The sequence below is a fragment of the Dermochelys coriacea genome, chromosome 26, assembly GCF_009764565.3.
Source record: "Dermochelys coriacea isolate rDerCor1 chromosome 26, rDerCor1.pri.v4, whole genome shotgun sequence".
Classification (NCBI taxonomy): domain Eukaryota; kingdom Metazoa; phylum Chordata; order Testudines; family Dermochelyidae; genus Dermochelys; species Dermochelys coriacea.
The window spans coordinates 6,296,638-6,320,302 of record NC_050093.1 but is presented as its reverse complement, the minus strand read 5'-3'; the positions used below and the strand labels follow the sequence as shown (position 1 = coordinate 6,320,302).

Here is a 23,665-nt window from a genome sequence, read left to right as displayed (position 1 = left end):
CAGAGTTTGACTTTCGCTCCAACTTTTTTGGTCTCTTTCCAGGTTCCTGGCCAATGGAGCGTTTCGTTGAGCAGTTTCGGCTTGGATCCCCCGTGGCTTCAACCCAGTTCCTCACTCAACATCACAGTGACTAGAGGCAGCATCTCCATCTGAGGCCAGCCCCAGAGCTTCCTCTCGGAAGAGTGTCGCTCCTCTTGGCTTTGAGTTGTTTGCATTTCCCTGTCGGATCGTGAGGCTCTGAAAAATGTCACACTCAGCCTCTGCCCTCTAGAAAGTGAATTCTATGAATGCTTATACCCATTCTGTTATTTCCTCACCTGCTTCCATTCAGTACCCCAGTCACTGCTGAGGCCAGCCCGGTGCCATGCACTGGAGCAAGTCATATTTCCTCCAGTATGCACAGTGCTCAGCTTTTGACCCTGGTGCCCCACCAATGCCACCATAGAGATGCAAACCTGACTGCACTACAGCTAGAGCCCTGCTGGTTTGTTGAAGCCCTTTGTGATGGGCTTTATCTAGCACCATGCGGGCAGTCTGCGGAGGTGACGTGGTATTTTGCACTTCCTGAAGCTGTCTTGGAGCCTGATTTATCCCCTCCAGTGAGGGCGCCAGCACAGGGCCCTGTGGAAGCAGCTTTCACCTTTCCTATTCAGGGCTGCAGGGGCCAGTGCAACCTTGGGCTCGAGGGTAGTGCCTGGGAGTTATGCCTGCCCTCTGGCTCCTTTGCACCAGCCTTGCCTTCGACATGCTAAAACTGTCCTCGTCCATATAGCTAGAAACCCACCCCTACCCCAAAAACCCAGCTGGGATTTTCTCAGCTAGGGTATGTCCCTCTGGTTTCAGCCTGGTGTAAAGTTTCACAGCTGGCTTGCACAGCCGCCGCTGCTGCCAAAGCCACCATTCCAGCAGTGCCACGGGTATTAGAGAGAGATGCTGAGTCTCTTGAAGAGACCCGTGGCCTCCAGTCTGGCCCTGGCGTGGTGGTGAGCAGAGAGAGGGTCATCAGTTTGGAGAGCCTGATTCTGATCTCACTTGCAGCCATCTAAAGCAGGAGAGGACCCAGTCAAACCAATGGAATTACATCAGTGTGAGTGAGAGCAGAATCGAGCACAGCCCCCCCTCCCCCCGGGCTGTAGCAGGAGCCTTTCCAATGGCTGTCCTGAAGACAGGCCTTCGCAGTGACCATCCAGGTTTACCATTCCTCGAGTCCCATGCTCTGTGGTCACCCCCCAAGCAAGCGTCTTGAACTCAGCACAGCTGTGTACCAGATGTTGTGTCTAGTACTGAAGTGACAAAGAAACTGTCAGAGCTGGGTCCCTCTGGCTCTGTCACTGACAGGCTCTAAGCTGTGTGGTTTGGGAATCCCACTGGGACAGAGTAGCCAGATCCTGCCCTTCGACTTGTTTCTTTCTTTCTGGACTAAGCTCAGTGTAGCATTTCCTGCCTCTGTGTGTGGGAGTGGGGTTTTGTGGGGTTTTGTTTTGTCTGTGCTTTTTTTTTCTTTAATACCTGTTCCTAATTGCAGCAATCAGAATAAAATGTGCCATTGAACATCGTTTGCGTTAACATTTACCCTGTGGGGTCTCTTTCCCACAGGATCTACCTGTGCATTTCTAAAGCAGCCAGCACTCTAGTATTTAGGCACCAATACAGGCCCAGCACTCAGTTGTATTGGAGGGAGTGTGATCTAGTGGTTGGAGCTGTGCGTAGGAATTGATTGTCCTGGGTTCTATTCCTAGCTCCAACAGGGAGTGTGATGTAGTGATTAGAGGTGGAGATAGGAATCAGGACTTTTGGATTCTACTTCTTTCTCCACCACTGACTCACTCTCTGGATGACTCAGTTTGCCTCTCTGCACCTCAGTGTCCCCATCCGAAAAACTTAAGGCTAGTGATCCTGACCTACCACCCAAGGAGGTCATGGAGCTTAGCTAGGTTGTAAAGCAATTGGAGAACCACATATGAAAGACAGGATTTCTTCCAGGGTGTTTTCACAGTTCTGGGTTGGGTTGGAGGGAAATGCCATTGAGCTCAGGGCAGGTATAAAAAGGCAGGGATGAGCTTAGCAGACAGATTTGCAAGAGAGCTCAGCATGTCGAGTACATGTTGGATGCTGAATTTTGTTGAAACTCTGGCCCTTATGTAGGAGCCTAAATGAGTGCTGAGATTTACCGCAAACCTGGTTCCGGTAGTAGGCGCCGAGCACTTGGAAACCTCTGTTGAATATCTGCTCCATAATAGCACATACAGTGCTCTACATTGCCGAAGCATCATGCACACATGTACTAGGCTATAGAATCACCTCCCAGGAGAAATACTAGGGGCCCCCATCGCTTGGCTCTGGAGAATGCCAAGCAGGGAACAATCCGCACCAGGCCCCACAGTGGGGATGAACAAGTTGTGACCTCACGGGTCTTTTTCCATCTCTGATTCCATGATGATTCTGCAGCTCTCATCCAATCTCCTCTAGCTTCAAAGGGGAACCTGCAGTGCTAGCACTTTCACTTCCTGCTGTCTCCCAGGCTAGCCATCCGTAGCAGCTGTAATCTGAATCTGAATTTTTAAGAAAGGAAAAAAAAGTGATCCGGGTAACTACAGGCCAGTTAGTTTGACATCTGTAGTATGCAAGGTCCTGGAAAAAATTTTGAAGGAGAAATTAGTTAAGGACATTGAAGTCAATGGTAAATGGGACAAAATACAACATGGTTTTACAAAAGGTAGATCGTGCCAAACCAACTTAATCTCCTTTTTTGAAAAAGTAACAGACTTTTTAGATAAAGGAAATGCAGTGGATCTAATTTACCTAGATTTCAGTAAGGCATTTGATACCGTGCCACATGGGGAATTATTTGTTAAATTGGAGAAGATGGGGATCAATATGAACATCAAAAGGTGGATAAGGAATTGGTTAAAGGGGAGACTGCAACGGGTCCTACTGAAAGGCGAACTGTCAGGTTGGAGGGAGGTTACCAGTGGAGTTCCTCAGGGATCGGTTTTGGGACCAATCTTATTTAATCTTTTTATTACTGACCTCGGCACAAAAAGTGGGAGTGTGCTAATAAAGTTTGCAGATGATACAAAGCTGGGAGGTATTGCCAATTCGGAGAAGGATCGGGATATTATACAGGAGGATCTGGATGACCTTGTAAACTGGAGTAATAGTAATAGGATGAAATTTAATAGTGAGAAGTGTAAGGTTATGCATTTAGGGATTAATAACAAGAATTTTAGCTATAAGTTGGGGACGCATCAATTAGAAGTAACGGAAGAGGAGAAGGACCTTGGAGTATTGGTTGATCATAGGATGACTATGAGCTGCCAATGTGATATGGCTGTGAAAAAAGCTAATGCGGTTTTGGGATGCATCAGGAGAGGCATTTCCAGTAGGGATAAGGAGGTTTTAGTACCGTTATACAAGGCACTGGTGAGACCTCACCTAGAATACTGTGTGCAGTTCTGGTCTCCCATGTTTAAAAAGGATGAATTCAAACTGGAGCAGGTACAGAGAAGGGCTACTAGGATGATCCGAGGAATGGAAAACTTGTCTTATGAAAGGAGACTTAAGGAGCTTGGCTTGTTTAGCCTAACTAAAAGAAGGTTGAGGGGAGATCTGATTACTCTCTATAAATATATCAGAGGGATAAATACAGGAGAGGGAGAGGAATTATTTAAGCTCGGCACCAATGTGGACACAAGAACAAATGGATATAAACTGGCCACCAGGAAGTTTAGACTTGAAATCAGACGAAGGTTTTTAACCATCAGAGGAGTGAAGTTTTGGAATAGCCTTCCAAGGGAAGCAGTGGGGGCAAAAGATCTATCTGGTTTTAAGATTCTACTTGATAAGTTTATGGAGGAGATGGTATGATGGGATAATGGGATTTTGGTAAGTAATTGATCTTTAAATATTCAGGGTAAATAGGCCAAATCCCCTGAGATGGGATATTAGATGGATGGGATCTGAGTTACTATAGAAAATTCTTTCCTGGGTATCTGGATGGTGAATCTTGCCCATATGCTCAGGGTTTAGCTGATTGCCAGATTTGGGGTCGGGAAGGAATTTTCCTCCAGGGCAGATTGGAGAGGCCCTGGAGGTTTTTCGCCTTCCTCTGTAGCATGGGGCATGGTTGACTTGAAGGAGGCTTCTCTGCTCCTTGAAGTCTTTGAACCATGATTTAAGGATTTCAATAGCTCAGACATGGGTGAGGTTTTTCATAGGAGTGGGTGGGTGAGATTCTGTGGCCTGCGCTGTGCAGGAGGTCAGACTAGATGATCAGAATGGTCCCTTCTGATCTTAGTATCTATGAATATATGAATCTATGAACCCACAACCACCTCAATCAGAGTCCACCTCACCAGACACAAACATGCCCACAGGCGCCTTCCCCGTGCTCCTCAGAGATGCTGTGTTGTCCCTGGCTCCCTTTCCCCTGAGGTTACTGTGCCACCCTGTGCTCTGGCGTGCACCCTGAGCATGTACCACACGCTTATTTGCTCACCACCTAGAATAGAATTTGGTTTCACGGACCAAGGTGCCTTTTGGAGTTTAGGTGCAGGGGTGAGCTAAATGCTGGGGTGCGTTGACTGTGCAGGCCAACCCAGCAACGACACACACGGCAACAGCTGATGCTCAAGGTATCAGAACCTGGGTGAGTTCTGATTGACTCCTGTGGAGAGTCTGATTCAGAGCTACTGCCAAGAAGGAAGTGGATAGGGCACCAAGGCCATGTCTTGCTCTTTTCACAGCGCCCCTGGGGCTCTTAAACCTCCATTCGGGGAGCCTGCAGAAAGGTGCTTGGGAGACGGCTGAAGGACAGCCCCTGGAGCAGGGCAGCACCCCCACCATGACAGCTTCATGGAGTCAGGACAGAGTGTCAGTCTCTGAATCCCTGCTCCCAAGACAGTGACAATGCCAGCCATCGTGCCACCGTGCTGTCTACTTGGCTTGCGGTTCATTGACTCCATCTACCACCGCTCGGTGATCCCACCACCAGGTTATTCAGCAAGTCCCAGTGCCAAGGGGACACAGCCAGTGCAGGGACCCAGGAAACACAGTGTTAGTTGGGCTTTAGATAAAGGAAAGTCTTGAGCGACATAACCGTATCTGCATTAAGGCACCTGCTTGCCTCTCTGCTGGCTCTTGGAGATAACCTTGAATTCTCCTTTCCAGAGAGCAGCAAAGTCAGGTCCTGATGGCAGAGGTGGTTGACTAAAGAAGGGGAAGAGTTTAAAGTGAACAAGGACCATAAAGAAGATGATGCAGAGGAGAGGGACATCAGATGCCCCCACAGTGCGAGGAGATCTGAGTGTCGATCCATAGAGAAACCAACTGTCACCAGAGATGTGTGTGAATGAAACATGCTTCCATCAGATCATCCTCCCCGCTGAATATCCCGAGACATCAAATCTGACATCTCCATCTTAGCCTGCAAGAGCTTCTTTCTTGGCAGGACCCACTTCCACACCAGTTATGTGACAGACCCAAAGCTGGTCTGGATTCCAGTTTCCAGGCTCCATAACCACCTGATTATTTTTTGACATTACTGGACTTGGTTTCAGTATAACTCTGTTTTGTGTAGTTGCAAATGTCAGCTTTTGGGTCCCAGGAAAGCCACAAGACATATTTTCTTTCCTCTCAGGCGTAGTTTCACTCTTCAGCTGAAGTTGTGAAATTATGAAGGTTTGTGTCTAGGGCAGAGAGCCAGAGCAGGGAAATTGTGCACCCACGCCAAACAGAACTCAGAGCAGTTTACCTGGGGCCGCGCTGGCATGAGGGAAACATCTGCCACATGGTCTCCAGCTGCAGCTGGAGGGGAGGTTATCTGTCGCAACTGTGTCCCTGCAGTCAGTAGTGCAGAGCAGTAGTGCTGCCACGTAAGAACTCTGTCGACTGGTCTCAGTATAGCACCTAGCAGGACAAATGTGCACAACCTTGAGACTGTGAGTCTTTTGCTGTACATCAGCACAGTGCCCAGCACCATGGGGCCCCGATCTCAGCTGGGGCCTCAAGACACGGCTGTAAAACACATAACACAATCACATTTGCCCCCCTTCCTGATGGCCTCATAAAGACTCAACCTCTGATGCTCTGCATCTCAAGTTTAAAGCACCTTGATGGGGCAGCAAGGGGGACATTTGTCCTGTCACACTCGGGATATGTCTACACGGCTATCACAGGGGGCGACTGCAGATCAACCCAACTAGCTTAGGTGCCAGAGCCGTGAAGCCGCTGGAGCGTGCGCTTCAGTGCCGGCTAGCCCTGCAAGTAATTACCAGGGTTCCAGGTGGGCCTGTACAACCAGTGATGGCTGTGGCTTCCCGGCTCCAGAACCCAAGATAGCTAGATGAAAGCTAGCTCAGGTATGTCTACATCCCTACATAACACCCTGTGCTAGGAGCACAGATGTACCCTCTGTGTTGCACCCTGCACGTGCCTTTGCCCTCTGTGCTGCTTCGTCTGGCACCAGCGCTAGACTCTCTTTACAAGGAAAACTGAAATTAAAGCAATAAATCAGAATGGCCGCACCCACTGGCCACTTAGCCCACTTCCCCTTTAATCATCCCTTTAATTAATTAGTCTTTCATGTGAGACTTCCCTTTATTTAAGACCCAGATTTCCCTCTCTCCTGGGTCCCTTCCCTTGCATCATCTCTTTGGCAATCTTTGCACCACAAGCCCTTTGTAGTAATTATTTAGAAATGTGTTACTATAAAATAATCAGTTGATCACACCGCCACCCTCCTCTGGCACCTTCGGTCACAGGATCACAACACGCTTTACAGTCATTAATCAACTGGGCCTTATAAGTACCTTGCCACGTGAGTGTCTGTTATCTCCTACCCAGGCACTTTACAGTTGGGAAACAGAGGCACCAAATGGGGGATGTGACTTGCCCAAGGTGGCACAACAAGGCAAGGGTAGAGCTAGAAATAGACCCCAGGGAGGAATTCTGGCCCCATGGGAATGAATGGCAAAACTCCCATTGACTTCAACAGGACTAGGACTTCACCTCAGGTCTGCTAACTCCCAATCCCATGCTTTAGCCACAAGACTATCCCAGCCAGGATCCTGGTCTTTTCCAAAGCTCTCATACCAACATCCTGACTCTGCTCTGTTCAGTGCTGCCACACTTGGCTCTGTGGACGTATCTGAGAGCTGAGGGGGCCAATGCAAAGACAGCACAGTGTGACGGGTTCGGTCACAGAGACCCCCTTGGGACTGTCACCTGACGTGCTGAGATTACCTCTTAGCCTGTTTTCCCTGCCAGCTTGGTACTCCAGAACCCTGCCTTGTTAGTTCCAGCAGACATCTTAGGGGGAAACTAGGGGTTTTCTCATGACTGGAAGCCCCTTTTTTTCTGTTACACCCCCTTTCATAGCTTTGGCACAAGGCAAGAATCTTTTGTCTCTCTGAGTCCTGCCCCCCCCCCGCCTTCTAAATGAAAAAGTACCAGATTTAAGATGGATTCCAGTATCAGGTGACATGATTACATGTCCTGTGAGACCCCAGCCTCCATTCTTCCTGGGCCAGCCACATACAGGGGAAGGATTGCAAGTAAACAGAGCCATTTACAACCAATTGTCCTAGTCAATGAGAGCCACCAAGATTCATTAATAGCCCACACTTTGCATACTTACAATAGGACCTCAGAGTTATACTTCATATTTCTAGCTTCAGATACAAGAATTATACATACATACAAATTGGAGGAATATATTCAGTAGGTTATAACCTGTGTTATAAGAAAAGGAGTACTTGTGGCACCTTAGAGACTAACAAATTTATTTGAGCATAAGCTTTCGTGAGCTACAGCTCACTTCATCGGATGCATTTGGTGGAAAATGGTTTTGGTTTTTCCACCAAATGCATCCGATGAAGTGAGCTGTAGCTCACGAAAGCTTATGCTCAAATAAATTTGTTAGTCTCTAAGGTGCCACAAGTACTCCTTTTCTTTTTGCGAATACAGACTAACACGGCTGCTACTCTGAAACCTGTCAACCTGTGTTATGATACCTTACAAGAGATTGTTGCATAAAGCATATTCCAGTTACATCATATTCACTCTCATAAGCATATTTTCATAAAACGTATGGAGTGCAGCGTCACACACAGTTCCCAGCCTCACCTCCCGAAGCAAGAACAAGGGTAAGCAAGAGTCATTTTCCACTGGTTCCATTCCCACCACTCCCTATACCTGCCCGTCCGCAGCTCTGCACTGGCAGCCAGCCTGACTTTCACTAGCAACACGGAGAATAAAAACCGGGACAGGATTTTCCCTTTAGCAGGAAATGTCTCGGTTTACCTCCTGGAGTACCTTGGCTGAATCATCCTAATTCCCAGACCAGGACGGGAGTCGCACTGTTGCGACCCATCAATGGGGCCTGACAAGCCCTGCCTGGAGCTCTCCTTCACCCGTCGCATTTCTTCGGACTCTCTTTCTCTCCCCAGTGCTGCCTGGGCCCATCAAGACTCAGGAAAAATGTGACAGGGGACAGTGCGGGAAGAGTTCGTGGGGCAGTGATTAAAGCCAGGGGCAAGGAACCCGCATTCCTCCTGGGGGTGTCATCTCAAGCTTAGGCTGGGGTTCTATTCCCAGCCCTGGCAGGGAGCGGTTAGAGTAGGTGCCTGGGAGTCAATCAGGACTCATAAAAGACGGTGGCAGAGGCTCGGAGCCAACTGACTATATTGCAGGGGGTTAGACTAGCTGACCCTTGCAGTCCCTTCTGAGTCTATGACTTGGGCTGAGGGTCTGTGGATTGCATTGTAGCCATTCGGGCTCGGGCTGGACCATGGATTCTGAGACCCTACACCCTCATGGAGTTTCAGCGCCTGGGCTCCCCCCACAAGCACAAATGTCTGCGGTGCAATTTTATAGCCCCTCAGCCCAAGCCTGGCGACAGGGACAGCAGGTTTGTATAATTTTTCGTGGTTCCCAGAACGAGCTAGGGCAGAGGGTTGAGGTGTGGGGGGTGAGGGCTCTGGCTGGGAATGAGGAGTTTGGGTGTGGGATGGTCTCAGGGCTAGGGCAGAGGGTTGGGCTGTGGGCGTGAGGACTGTGGCGTGGGGCTGGGGATGAAGGGTTCAGGAGGGGGCTCAGGGTGGGGCAGAGGGTTGGGGTTAGGGGGGTGAGGGCTCTGGCTGGGGCTGGGGATGAGGGGCTCAGGGCTACGGCAGAGGGTTGGGCTGCGGGCTTGAGGACTGCGGGGTGAGGCCAGGATGAGGGGTTCATGGTGCAGGAAGAGGCTCAGGGCTGGGGCAGAGGGTTGGGGTGAGGGCTCTGGCTGGAGATGTAGGCTCTGGGGTGGGGCGGGGTTGGGGATGAGGAGTTTGGGGTGCAGACAGGCTGCCCCGGGGCTGGGGCCAGAGAGGAGGATTCTACAGTCCCCCCAGCTCTCTCTCTGCCGGCAACAGTGAGCTCCAGGGTCGGGGCCCCCTTCTCCCCGCCGGCAGCACACTCACCCAGCACCGTCACTGCACATGCGCCTGGGGGCCGGCCCCCTCTCAAGTCCAGGAAGCCCCTTCGCTTCCCCCTATGATGGGTGCCGGGGGGTGGAGGGGTTGCCATCAGGTGTGCATCTCCTCCCCGCCTCCCTCCACAGGTGCTGGTGCCGTTCCCTCTTGCAGCCGGCAGTGGCTAGTGAGGGAGCTCGGCGCAGGGTGGCAGGGCAGCAGCCCACTGCCCAGGGCGCAGGCAGGGACGCTCCGGGGGAGGCGCACGGGGCAGCAGGCGGGGCCGGGAAAGAGACCCAGCCCCAAACGTTGGTGGAGCCGGGCTCCCGTGCCCTGAGTTTGCTGGAGTATGGGCACCACGGGCCCTATAACTCACCGGCCCTGCCTGGCGAGCCCAAGTCAGTTGACCCCAGCCAGCCACCACTGTGCCACAGGTCTTTTCTTGAAGTGTAGACATACCCAGAGATTCTTTTCCTGGCCCTGGAATAAGGCGTTGGTACTGATCAGAGCACAGGAGTAAGGGTATGTCTACACTTCGAGCTGGAGGTTACATTTCAGCTCCAGCAGATGTCCACACATTAGCTCTGATTAAGCTAGTGCACTAAAAAAGGAATGTCTGGGTGCAAGCAGCAGGAGGGACTAGGCCACCCCGAGTACATGCCCCTCCAAGACAATAGTTCAAAAGCACCTATGTGACCTAAATCCCATTGACTTTCAGTGTAATTTAGGCACCTACGTTACTTAGGTGCTTTTGAAACTTTTACCCCATGTGGAAATGCAAAATATTCTCTCATCTGCGCCATTCATTGGCCAGCCCACTTTTCCCAGCTTCCTGGATAGTAAGGCCAGAGGAGACCATTAAGATCTTCTCATCCGACCTCCCTCGTAACACAGGCCAGAGACTCCACTGGGTCAGGCCTGCATCCAGCCCAGTAAGCCCATTTACCTCAGTGTACATTACATACTCTTTATAAGAAAACAATTTGCTTGTGGCAGAAGGAGAAATGCCTGTGAAGGGATCCATATGACCGAAATGAAGAGCAGGTCTTTCTCCTGGCGCTTTACACCTGGGGCTTACTGTGTCATTTTCAAAGCTGCAGTTATATTTATAGGTCTTGTGTGTGTCTGTAATGGTTCCATTTCCGGGGTGGGGCAGAGTCAGAACGTGTCAGCTTTCCTCCCCTTAATGAAACTGCAGGACTCAGAGGGAAAGAGGAAAGGAAAAAAAGGAAGTTGGGGTTGTAACACATCGCAGCCTGGGGGAAGAAAATACAAACTGCACTACCCTATTTGCAATCTGAGTTAAAATTAGCAGCAAAAGGAAATGACAGTTTGACATGTCATGGAAGTCAGCTAAAGTTGGAGTTCTCCATCACTTCTTTTTTAAATTTACCCTTAGTGGAGGATGTAATTGGTTTGTGAGATTAATGCAGGGGGACCGGTATAAATGAAAGGTCATACTTTGTTGACATCCTGAAGTCGGACTATAGTCATCTCCTCTCTGCCTTTAATTCCTTGTGGCTAGCCGGTTTATTTTTGATGGAAAGGAAGAGAAAAAATCGGATGTTTATCCTTCTAGGAAACTATCACCATCCTTTTTGTTTTTAATTTTAGACGAAGCAAAGAAAAATTATATACAAACAGCCTTTCAGTGCAATGTTCCTGAGTCTCATTTCCACTAAGGCCACTTTACACCAGTCTGGCAGTGCAAAGAGGCCATCAAGCGAGTGTAAATTACCTTGATGCGGAGTTGAAGCACTCTTTACGCGGCTAGAGAGGTCTTAGCTGAGAATCAGGGCCCAGCTGTCAGTGGTGTGCTCTAAAACTGAATCAGGAGCTCTGGCTGTGTCTGCACAAGCACTTTTGTTGGTCTAATTTATGTCTCTCAGGGGTGTGAAAAAAACACCCCGCTGAGCGAGGTAAGAAGCGCGGGTGTGGACAGCACCATGTTGGCGGGAGACACTCTCCTGCTACAGCTGCTGGTTGGAAGTGGTTTAATTATGTCAGCGGGAGAGCTCTCTGCCCTCAGCATAGCACAGATACACGAGTGATCTTACTGCAGCACAGCTGCATCTGAACAGCTGTGCCACTGTGAGCTCACTAGTGTAGACCTGGCCTATATCTATGCTGCAATGACGGGATGTGATGGCTGCTCATTAGATGTACCCTAGCTATCTAGCTAGCTCGGGTAGCGATAGCGGTGAATCACACCCCATGACTGCAGTGTAGACATACCCAGAGGTGGGATGTTACCTGGCTTGGCTGTGTCTTCACTGCATTAAAAAAAAAAAAAAAAGGTGTGGTTTTCATTGTGATTACTGACTCCCGATAACTGTCTCACTTGTAACATTCGAATGGAGAGGAGGTGCTGTAGTTTTCACCAAGACATGGCCATCTGAGGTCAACGGCAGGTTAAGGGCTATCGGGTTATTTTTAAAAACCTCCTGATTTTTAAGCCAACCTTATGATTTTTGCAGGGCAGGCTCATGATCTTTGACGGTTCTGACTTGGCAATACGAGTGATGAGGAACTGGAACTTGATGTACAGCAGCCACTGAAAACATTAGAGGGTGGGGGGCTGATGTGGTCAGACATTCATTGGCTCATCAGGGTTATATGAGTTTGATAACTCCACAGAAAGGGCAAGGACTGGGTGAGCTGGGTGAAACTGCATGGCTTGTAGGCTTGCAAAGAAAGTTATGACTGGGAAGGAGAGGAGATTTTCTGGTTTAAACTTTATTTTCAGGCAGAATTTAGCTTTCTTTTTTTTTTTTTCCAGAGTAAATGCTGGGGATGGAGGGGGTGGATTCTGTGTTCTATAGAAAATAGTTTTCCTTGGATGATTTCACTAAGTGCCCCCTCCACGGTCTGGGATGAGTTTCAGATGAGGGGGAGGGCAGATGCCCAGGGTCGGGGGTGCATCATTATGTCTCATCAGACTCTTCGGAGGCCTTGCAGTCACAGGGATAAGCTCCTGATGAGTGTGAGCCCTGCTTTCTAGAGAGTCAGTGTTCCAGGCCCAGTCCCGGTCTCTACTTCTCAATGCTGGCAGCAACTTACCCCCATACATACATACATGTACAAAAAGACACACAGAGAACACATGTACATCCACACACATAGATATACAAATGTGATGCATACATATCTGGACATACATAGAACATACAAAGAGAAACACAGGCAAAATACACACGTAGAGTACATGCGCACAGACTGGGTGGAGTACACATTGAGTGCACAGTGCAGTACACATAGTGTGTACAGTACATACACACACGTACAGTACATACAATATGGGTAGAGTACACACTGAGTGTACAATACTCACATGTACAGTACATACAATATGAGTAGAGTACACATTTAGTGTACAGTACACACATGTACAATACACACAACAAACACAAACACATGTACAGTACATACATAAACAGATACACACATTACACATAGAAATATAGGTATGAGTTCGTGGATACTTGGGTCTCACGTACAACACAGACACAACTGTATGGGGTACCCACTTACAACATAGCCCTGCTCTAACCACGGTATAACCTGGTTTGGCTTGGAGAACCAAATGTGTTTATAACCATGTTAAAGGACCCACACTATAGTAGATGGGGGCCCCAACCCAGCCATATCTGTGACTTCAATCTCCCTGTGCCTCAGTTTTCCCACCTGTAAAATGGGGATAAGATTTACCCTATGTTTTCAAGGGGATTGCCAGGTTTCATTCACTAATGCTAGTAAAGTGATTTGAGATCCTCAAATGAAAGGGGCTTTTATATAATTGCAAAATTCTGCCTATATGGGTACAACTGGCCTCACTGAAAATATCCCTTGTTTTCATTGGGCCAGGACCCTGCTGGTGGAAGACACAGAGGGTTATAGTACAGAAACGCAGAAACACGTATTGAATAGTAGGAACATTGACCAGACTGTAACCACAAACTCTCACTTCGATATTTGTGAGAGCTTTGCTGCATGGAAAATATTAATTGTGGGTTTTGTTACTTTTTGATAATTCAAAAGAAAAACAAAAACGGAAGCAGCATACAGTCACCCAGCGCTGGCTCCACCCCCTTTATCGCTCCTTCCATTCGCTCACAATCAGAGCAAGAGAAAAGAGAAGCTGTCTCTCTCTCTGCCTAAATGTAGAAAGTTTTGTTTCTAAATCAGTCCATGATGGAAAGGAAATACGTCATGTCCCGGGGGAAGTGGCTAGACTGTAACAGCCACAAGCTCATTGCAAAGTATTGCAATGGAACAGGCTGACACTGAAATAGATTCCCACTTTGTTATTGTCACTGATATATTTTTTCAGTGCATGTGTGTGTCATTTTTAGCATCCAGAGGAAATTGTATTTGTATTTGTTAGTTTGAATTTCCATTGCAGCGGTTTTTGTTCTGGGGAGCAGGAGGAGGGGGAATGAGAAAATAGCCCCAGGGAAACTGAGGTGCAAATGTGTTATCGGTTCTTCAAAAACCCATGAAGTCAATGGAAAGGCTTGTGTGTGAAGCCTGATGATTACTGTGATCATAGTGAGACTATAACACTTTGCTGGGGGGGGGGGGGGAATGATCGCTCAGGTGGTAAGTAGCAATTTGTAATGGGTATATATCTTGACCCATCAGTTACTACCTGCACACCCCCACCACAGCCACTCTCTCCAGGAGCAGAGATGCGTGCTTTTCTCTATACTCAGATCACTTATAGGACAGCAGCCTGTGGCTAAGGCCCCAGTTCAGCTGTCCGTCTCTGTTCAGCGCAGCGCTTAAACACGTTTAACTTTAAGCATAAGCTTTGTTTTAAGCTGTGCTGCATGGGGGTGGATTGACGCTCAGATTTATATGCTAGGCTGAAGCCAAGGGGACCTACATGCTGTAGTCCACACAAAAATAAATACTTCTGTTCATTTTAAGGGGTGTTTTGCATGAGTCAGGCCTGTACAGTTTAGCCCTGTTTATGTACAAGGATCCCTCCCTTTCATCCAGCCCCCTCTGCATGGGGAGGCAGCCGCCATTGCAACCACGCCAACAATGCTGGGCCGTCGCTCAGAGTTACGTTGAGCCAACTTCCGTGAACTCTGGTGGAGTTACACCAGGGATTGTTTTGGCTCAACATGCTCTTTGAACTCTGCAGGCCTTTTTTCTCCATTGCTCTGTGCAGTCATTTACCCCTTTGAAAAGTTGGTGTAAAATGCTGCCCTATCGGAAAAGTGGAGTTTTAGACCCACTCTGCCCTGCAATAAGTGGCTACCAAGGTGCAGGCCTATGGTGAATCAGGCCCTAACGCAGCAGGAGCTGACAGATAGATGATATTAATGAACAGACAGAGGCAGAGGAAACCAAACGGCAACTCTCCAGGGGCATCCCTGGAGACTCAACATTGCACAGTATCAAGTAAATAGTAACAACAGCACTTTGCACCTCTGTCGTAGTGCCTTTCGTCTGAGGATCTCAATGCACTTAAAACATGCAACAGCCCTGGGAGGCAGGGAATCATTGCCACTCCCATAGATTGAGAAACTGAGGCACAGAGAGATTTGCCTCTATCAAAGAACATATGTGCTGCCTACACACATTGTTCTCTCCTTCGTTATGCAGGCTTCCCTCCACGCCCACGTCCAGCTGGTCTAATAACGGATTGTAGAGGTCATTAGCAATTCCAAAAAATAAAACAAAAAATAAAAGATTCATTTCCAGTCAAAAGCAAACAAACACATTTTTTGAAACTTTTGGTGAATTAAAAAGTTGGTGGTAGGGAATCATTTTTATTTTTTGTCCAATGAAATATTTTTTCTTTTCAATTTGGGGCATTTTTTACCATTTAAAAAACCTGTGTAGTAAATTTAAAGGAAATTTGAGCTGGGGGGGAAGTCCTTTCAAATTAAAAAGAAACATTTAGAAAATGTCAAAAAAAGTTTGTTTTTTGGAGCTTTTGGTTTTAATGAATAATTTGGCAAAATCGACAAAAATGCTCAAAATCCTTCAGCATCCCCGAATCTGAATTTTTTGAAAAATTTGGAAGATTTATGTCATCCAATTCTAACCCGGGCTCCAAGACGGGAGAATGAAAGGCAGAGCTAATATCAAAGTCAGCTTCTCAAAAGGTGCAGCATACACATGAAACTATGTCCTCTCTGGGTCAAATGCAATCCAGATGTCTCTCCACTAAGTCAGTTGTCCTAAAGGGAATTAATCTGGCCTCTGAGTCAGGAGTTCAGAGTGGCTATTATCAGACCCAGCAGTGCTACCCATACAGGGACTCAGGAATATAAGCCACTTGTCAATCAAACTTACCACACACAGCTACCTGGAGACCTGATCTTGCTGTTGATTTGAAAAGAGGAAGAACCAGCTCCACTTTCCTCTTGCCTGCCTTCGTTGGGGCAAGGAAGTGGTTACGATACCATATTTACAATCATTTACCTCCTGACAGTGGGGCTCAGCTGGCTGCTGGTAATTGACAACCTCAGAGTTCACAATGGAAAAATAACAAAACAAACAGCACTTTCCCTGAAGTCTGACCCTTCCTCCATCATCTGGTGCAGTGGCAAAACCCTTCAGAGTCAGCGCGGAGTGCTGTTCCTGCAGCGAATGGAAAGAGGATTGACCCTAGTGGAGAAGCACTCTTGTCACCAGCCGGTCAATTTCAAACCCAGCTGTCCATTAGTGATCTTCCTTCATGGGGTTAGGCCACCATTTTTATGGGTGGCTACTGATTTTGGGAGCCCCACCTCTTTGTCCAGCTTTAAGACTCATGGGGCCTGATTTTTCAGATCTGCTGAGAGCTCCCGGTTCCAGCTAGCTTCAGCTGGTGGCCATCGCATCTGGTCCCTCATGGCTGTTCTGTACTGTGCAGGAACCCCACTGTGACCCAATGACTAGATAACCTCCTGAGGTCCCTTCCAACCCTGATATTCTGTGACTTATGTCAGAAGGTCTGTGAACATGAGTCTGGGATCCACCCGCAGACCCTGATCTTCCTCAAAGCAAGGCAAAGCATCCAGAAAGCTGCCCTGGAAGATCAGCCAAGGACTGACACAAGGGAATCAATCTTGAAATGGCATAGAGCCAGCCTGGAGGCTCAATTCCATCTGTTTCCCCACACACAGGGGTGTGTCAGTGGGATGGGGGGTGGTACCCTTGGAAGGAGAAGGCAAGACAGAGTGTATCATACTCTTCCTGAGCTTGAGCTGGAGGAGCAGTGCCTAAGGAACCAGTGCAGCCAACATAACTTAGAAAAGCCCTTAGGGTGCTCTGAGTTATGCAGGCTCAGGATTTAGGGAGCAGAAAGGTGGCGTAAAAACACATCGCTTTTATATAGCGATTTTCATCCATAAATCTCAACGCACTTTACAAAGCAGGTCGGTATCATTATTCCCATTTTACAGACGGGAAAACTGAGGCACAGAGTGAGGATGTGACTTGGCCAAGGTCACCCAGCAGGCCAAGAAATCAGGAAGAGAACCCAGGCCTCCTAAGTCCCAGTGCAGTGCCTGATCTGCTTGGCTTGGAGCACGGATTACCCTCCGGCATTCCACATCTATCGGATGAGTAATCCAGCCACAGTTGAGGGCTGAGTCCTCTTTCATCTCCTTCTTCCTTGAGCCATCCAGGCTCTTGCCAAGAGAAACTTACGGGGAGTCTAAATCATGTACCAAAAATATAACAGTTCGGATTTTTTTTTAAAAATTGTGAGCTTGTAAAAAATTAATATACTTATGGTAACCAGGAGCAGCTCCCCGCAGCACATGTGGCTGGGTGTTTCTCTCTGAAACTGGGCTATAGTTCAGAGGAAGTCTGTGCTAAATGCGATTCCTAAGTCAGCAGGGTAATAATTACCTATTTTTAACAATTATTGAAATAATTACCATAATGAAAATCTCAACAAATGGCTCAAGGGTGAGCAGCCTCAGGTACCTTCCCTTGATGGAAAACAAGAGCAAGTTCTTTTTAAGTGCATTACTGGCTTTGATTATGGTGCGGCTGGATCCTCAGCTTGCCCCTGGAGGATGTGGGGTACAGGGACTCTGAGCCGCAGGCATAGGAAGAAAAGGCTTTGTGAGGTGCAGCAGTGTGTGAACTTGCTTTGGGCGGGTGAGGGTGATCGTGCCTATTCTTTAAAGAGCAATGCCGGCCCCGATTCTGCCATGAGATCTTTGCAAGCCAATGCCTGCACCCACTGAAGAAATGAAGCTGTGAAGTCATTGCTCGGTGCAGATGCAGCGAGATCATTGCAGAGTGTCCCCTGCATCCACTGGTGTCAATGGAGCTCCGTGCAAGTGCAGTGTGATCTCTGCAGAGCCCATCCCTCCCCCCGCCCCCGCCCCCCGCATTGAGGTCACTGGCATTCCAAGGGCCTATCTTCATGGATCTCACTGCAGGATCAGAGCATCAGTGCCCCATCTTGCAAACCCTTGCTCACATGAGTAATCTCATTGAAACCAGTAGTGCTACTCATGTGAGCAAGGAATACTTACATAAGGAAAGATTTCCAGGATCAGGCTGTTGATGATGACCTGAGCACATAACAATATGATCATAATAATAAATTAATACCTGGCCCGTCATAATATCTCCCATCTGAGGCTCTGTAAGTACTCCTCAAACATTCACTGAAGTAATCCTTTCTGTACCCACATAGAAGTATGTAGGTATCATATCCCCATTTACTAATGGAGAAACTGAGGCACAGAGCAGCTAAGGACAACATTGTCCATTTAGTGTGACTTGATTTTAAAGGTGAGACATCTGATTTATTTCAGACATGCTTAGTTATTGGAACTCTGGCTGACATCATCTCGAATTGTGGGTTTCCAACACTTTCCAAAAATCAGGCCCAAGGTGTCTCACATTAGGCTTCCAAAATTGGAGACACTCAAAAGTAGTGGACCATTTGGTCTTAAGAAGCTTTCCCCAGGTTAACACAGCTAGTCAGTGTCAGAGGAAAGATTAGCACGGCACTCTCTGATTCTCAAGCACATGTCTTCACCTCATGACCACCTTTCCTATTATAGTCACATAAAATTGGGGGTTGGCAAACATCTTCAGTCAGATTTGGGGTTCTGAGTTCAGGGTGGTTCAGACCCAGGCTCAAGTTTATCAGAACACCAAAAGCTTGAGGAGTTGGAATGAAAGTTCCCATTTCTCATGGCAGCACTGGTGGCATGCGGGAAATCCCTCGGGTCAGTGTTAGAGCGAGTGGGAAGAGAGTGGCAGAGGGGATCCAGTTAAAAATCAAACTTGGAAGCAGTCCGACAAGCTGAACTATGGAGTCACAAAGTGACTCAAGAAGTCACACTGCTCCTGTTGCCTGCACTGGGGAAATGAGTGACTGGAATAATACCGTGTATTAGGTTATTACCATTGTGGCAGTCCTGTTAAAGGGGCAAATTATCCCTTGAGCCTCCTTTTTGAAAAAATAAAATGAAAGCTTAATTTTTATTGAAATAATTCACAGTAAAAAATGTGGGTGGGAAATACAGATGTGCCTTCAGAGCAATTCAAGGTCCTACATAGAATAATGAGAGTATCACAAAACTGCAATCATCCCAGCCTACTTGGGAGGCTTCTGCCCTTCAGTAGCCCTTAGAACAGAGAAGGGGCACCCATTCTACAGCCATGCAAGAACAGACAACGTATCTCTCTGTATAGAGAGAACAGAACAGCTTATTCATCTGGTTGCCCCTTTGAAAAATGTTGGTCCTTTTGCCACAACCTGAATGCACTGCAAGCAAAAGCTCCTGATCTGCAGAAGCCAGAACTGGCTTTGAGTTTCCAGATCATTCATCTGGACGTTACCAAGCACAACTGACAGGACTGTTTGTTTGCTTCCTGCCAGCTGTATCTCACTAGAGCAAAGCCACCGATGGAAAAGGTTCCCTCACTGCATTTCCTGCTTTCAGCAGAAGCAGATTCAATTTCATTTTCTTGCATTTATTAATTAAGACCAATGCTCTTAAATTGGCCCCACGAGGTAGAAAAGCACAACTGGAGAAACACACAAATGCCCTGCAAACAGTCTGGAATCCTAACTATAGAGATCTGACTTGATATTGGCACATGATTTATTGATTACAGCTCATAATTCGATAGGTTCTCGGCTATCATAGTGGATTGTACCAATGCATATTCAGCAATATATAAAACTAGACAGATAGATTCAGTCTCTTCATATTTCGAGTCTGATTTCTTGATACTAAAGTGTTCTCTCAGTGTATTTCCAAGATTTTACTTTTCCAAACTCTTTAAAGCACTTAAGTATTTAATGTTAAAGATCCTGGCTGAGATACAAAAGCAATCACATGTCACACAGCAAATAAAGGAATTTCCCAGATTGAAATACAGAGAACTAGGCAGGTGCACACGACCTGCACAGAGAAACATGTATGGACACAGAAGCAAGTGATGCACACACAGATAAACCCATGCACAGGGACACTTGCGCACACAAATTCACAGGATACACATACACTTTCCTCCACTAGAACTCCAGGCCTGTGGGAACCTGTCACACTTGGGAATCTGCAGCATAGCAAGTTGACAGAAGCTAAATTTGGCCTTCAAACACCCTCATGCTTTTACAGTCATGTCTGCAGTGGGCCCATGTAGGTCCATGGTGCAGACCTATCGTCTGGCAACTGGAAGTACTGACATGCTGATGGCCAAAAGGAATTGGGTTACATAGTTTCCAGTCTTCCAATTCATCACAAGTGACCTGTGATCCACAGCTGATTACAGCCAGGGGAGGGATCTGGAGAAGGGAATCTGAGTGAGAACTGGGACCAGCAGCTAAAAGTGATTTACTTGAGAATCAGTTACATTGTCTTCACCATTGATTGTTGTGCCACCTCCGAGTGCAATGGGATCCTAATCCTGGGGTTTCTCTAGGCACCACTGTGTTAGTAGTAGTAGTATTAATAATAATTAAATAGTGTTCCACATGCACCTCAAAAGAATGCAGATAGAAGACAAAATCTGTAGAGCTGCATAGACAGGGCTTCCCTGCAGCCTTTGGGACAAGGCTAGGCAGAAGGAGGCCCCATGCTTCCAGGAATCTCATCAACAGGCAGGCATCACCTGATTGCAACTCTGGAAAGCTACTTTAATCATCTCCCTCACCTGGCGCAGCCTCTTGGCCCTTAACTTACTCCATGACTGTCTTCAGATTCCGTCTCCTCTCCCTGGTCTAGGTACCCCAACCCTCACGCTAAAGAACCTATCTCATCCTGTTCCCTCCATCTCTCATTCAGCCTCAGGGTTGGCCATTGTCCTCAAACTCCCTGCCTTTCCATGTCCTGCCCTGTCCAACATCTAGAGATCCTGTCCATGTACTCTGCTGGAGGATACGGGATTGGTATGAAATATCCAGATTCCTCAGAACTGTGGCTTTGAACCTGGGCAGAGCCCATACAGCCCATGATTCTGAGCTCTAGGCAGTTTCCTGCATATGAGTCTTTTGGATAAGGCTTTCGAACCCCAAGGTTCTGCATGGACACTAAAAATTCCAGGGCATTTCTGACAAGAATCAAGATTTGCCCAGTGCGCTTGGCCAAAGTTTCCCTCCTCACCGAGCACTGCGCAGCATGCTGTGGCCAACTCACCCCAGAGCTGGTTGCATTTTAATGATATTTTTTGTGAAATGCTATTAAGTCCTCTGGGATGAGAGACCCAGATAGAAATGCAAACTACATAACTCACTTCCAACAGCCTAGAGAGGCTGTAATGGGCTGGGATGCAGATTGTGATATTTTTATCAGAGGGCTGTTAGAGATGAATTGCATCAGGATTTTGTTTTCCCACTTAGCCGAAGGAAAAGATCACAAGCTGTGTATTTTTTATTGTGTACTCCAGGGGTACCCACATTTTAGGATGCCAGGGAGGACCACGTTCTATTCTATTCTGTTCTGTTCAGGTTCGTATGCCAGGCCCATCACCATGGTATCTGAGCACCAGGAACTCATTAGGAAGCCCACACTTTACTTGCTTTGGACATAAATACGTACATCCTTAACTGAAATGTAAACACATTCCAGCGTTTGGTTCCTCCTGGATCTTCCTTGGCAAAGGAACAGAATTTGCTTGCTGCTACTTTGCTGGTAATGAAAGCCGGCAATTGATCTGCTCCGTCCCCCACTCAGAGTTACAAGAAAGAGGCAACCACAGGCTGCCACAGAAGTGAGATACATGCTGGAAGCCCTGATCCACTTGATTCTTGTTTTCTTTGCTTACGTCTTATCAGTTTTCTCGTATTCTTTTCAATTCAGATTGAATAAGGAGGCCCCTTTTGGGACCTAAGCAAGGTTCCTCCATCCACATATCCAGAGGGAACTTAATGAGAAGCCACAGAAAGCTTCCCAGTGTAGAACTGAAATGGCACCCCAGCTCTCTCACCAGAAGAAAATCTACAGTAGTACCATCCAGAATTAGAGAGGCAGGACCTCATCCTGAACAGAAGGCTTAATGGGGGCAGCCTACATCTCCCCAACTCTAAGTGGAACCAGGCCCCGTGTCCTGGAGCCACCATCCTTGCTTCCTCTCTTCATCCATAAGATGTAATTAAACAGTCCTCTTGCCTGCTCCTGGCTCTTAATGTGGATCCTGTCACATCCATCAAAGGGATGAAAGAAAGGGAGAGGCTGCAGAGGAACAGAAGGAAGTTCATGGGTTCCTTCTTGGTGGCAGGATACAGAAAGCTTCAGTCTGAACCCTGATAAACCACCATCTCCTGCTTACGCCCTCTCCACAAAATAAATAAATCAGGAAGCAAGGGATGGAAGAGTCCACCAGAATCAAAGAATGCTGAACACTAATCTCCCTGCTGGCTTAAAGCTCACGTTCATGCTCCTCTGTTATAACTAGCTGTGGGCCAACCATAGTCCCTTCTCCTGGTGCAGCACCTTCTATTGATGATTGTAAAATGCTTTCCAGACATTAATGCAGAAAACTTCACTTCCTCCCTATGTAGCAAACCAGCCTCAGCATTATTATCCTCATTTCATAGTGAGGCAAGCTGAGGGGCAGGCAGGTTCTGACACCACTGGTTTTGGGTGGCCAGTGTAAGACATCCCCACCCCAGGGGCCTGGTTTAGCAGAGGGCAGAACGCACACAGCCCCCATTGAATTCAAATGCAGCTGCAGATTCTGAGCATCCTCTGAAAATCAGGGCCAAAGAGTATCCGAATACGAGGTCTTCAAAATCAGAAGTCAGTGGCATACGTGCTTTGCCCCGCTTGACCCAACAAATCTGTGAGGCATCCAGGAATAGAACCCAGGAGTCCTGACTTCCAGTCCTGCACTTTAACCAGATTGTGCTCCCACTCTTTTAAGGTGGCAGGATGCCCTCAGTAAATCCTGGGCCACTTGTGCTTATTCTACATACTAAGTCATATTTCTACACTGCAGTGGGCAAACTGTGACTGGGGTGTTTAAGTGTGTGGCTTTCTTCTTGTGCCTTTCCCCCACCTCCATGCTGATTTAAGAGCTGCTATGTTTGGCTCCTTGTGGCAGTGAGAAAAAATCTAATTCTGGCTGTGTCCATTGAATGAGGGAAATAGAATGAGGAAGTCTCTATCTGTGGTTTGCTAAGGGAACTTTGGTTCAATGAAAAAGGTATTTCACTCAACAGCTAAAGAGATACAAAATGTATTACAAGGACAATTAGCGGAATAAACTGTAACTTCAGAATCACTAAGAGACAGTTTTTTCAGTGAGTGTGACAAGTGACAAAGGCTCCTATCAGTATAGATTCTGTACTGGCATCAACATCATATTTGAACACCTTGCAGCTGTGCATTAAGCAACATCACTGACATCTGTCATGTGGTTTGTTCTCTCTCTCATCCTCTCCCCAGAGGGAGAATAGTGTGTGCAGTGGAAGTTTTGATAGGGGTTTGTTTTGGGGTTGTTTGCTTTTAGATGTCCATGCCGTCGTGTATTTATGTTCAACAAGGACAGGTTGAAGAAGTGCACCCTATGCTTGGAGCAGGGGTTTAATGTAACGTGTGCTAGGTTATTACATGAGAGGAATTCATGCTTGAAAAATTAAACTGGCTCTTTATTATGAGAAGTATTTACAGAGATGCTGCAACTACAACTAGCACTCAAACCATGTGCACACAGACTGCCTTCTTTGTGCCTCCTCCAAATTCTTCCTTCCTGCAACCCGTGCTCCTCCCTCCAAGTTCCACAAAAGTTGCTAAGTC

The 23,665-nt window shown here is 47.4% G+C and overlaps 1 protein-coding gene across 5 annotated transcripts in view; it reads left to right on the top strand.

Moving 5' to 3' along the window:
* PEBP4 (phosphatidylethanolamine binding protein 4) overlaps positions 1-1,555 on the top strand; it is a 221,469-nt gene extending 219,914 nt beyond the window's left edge. For all 5 annotated transcript variants that reach the window (XM_038384592.2, XM_043502982.1, XM_038384591.2 and 2 more), the window contains exon 7: positions 43-1,555. In XM_038384592.2, the coding sequence (XP_038240520.1) occupies positions 43-134 (92 nt within the window). In that variant the 3' untranslated portion in view covers positions 135-1,555. The remainder of the gene's footprint in view (positions 1-42) is intronic.
* The last annotated feature ends 22,110 nt before the right edge of the window (positions 1,556-23,665 follow it).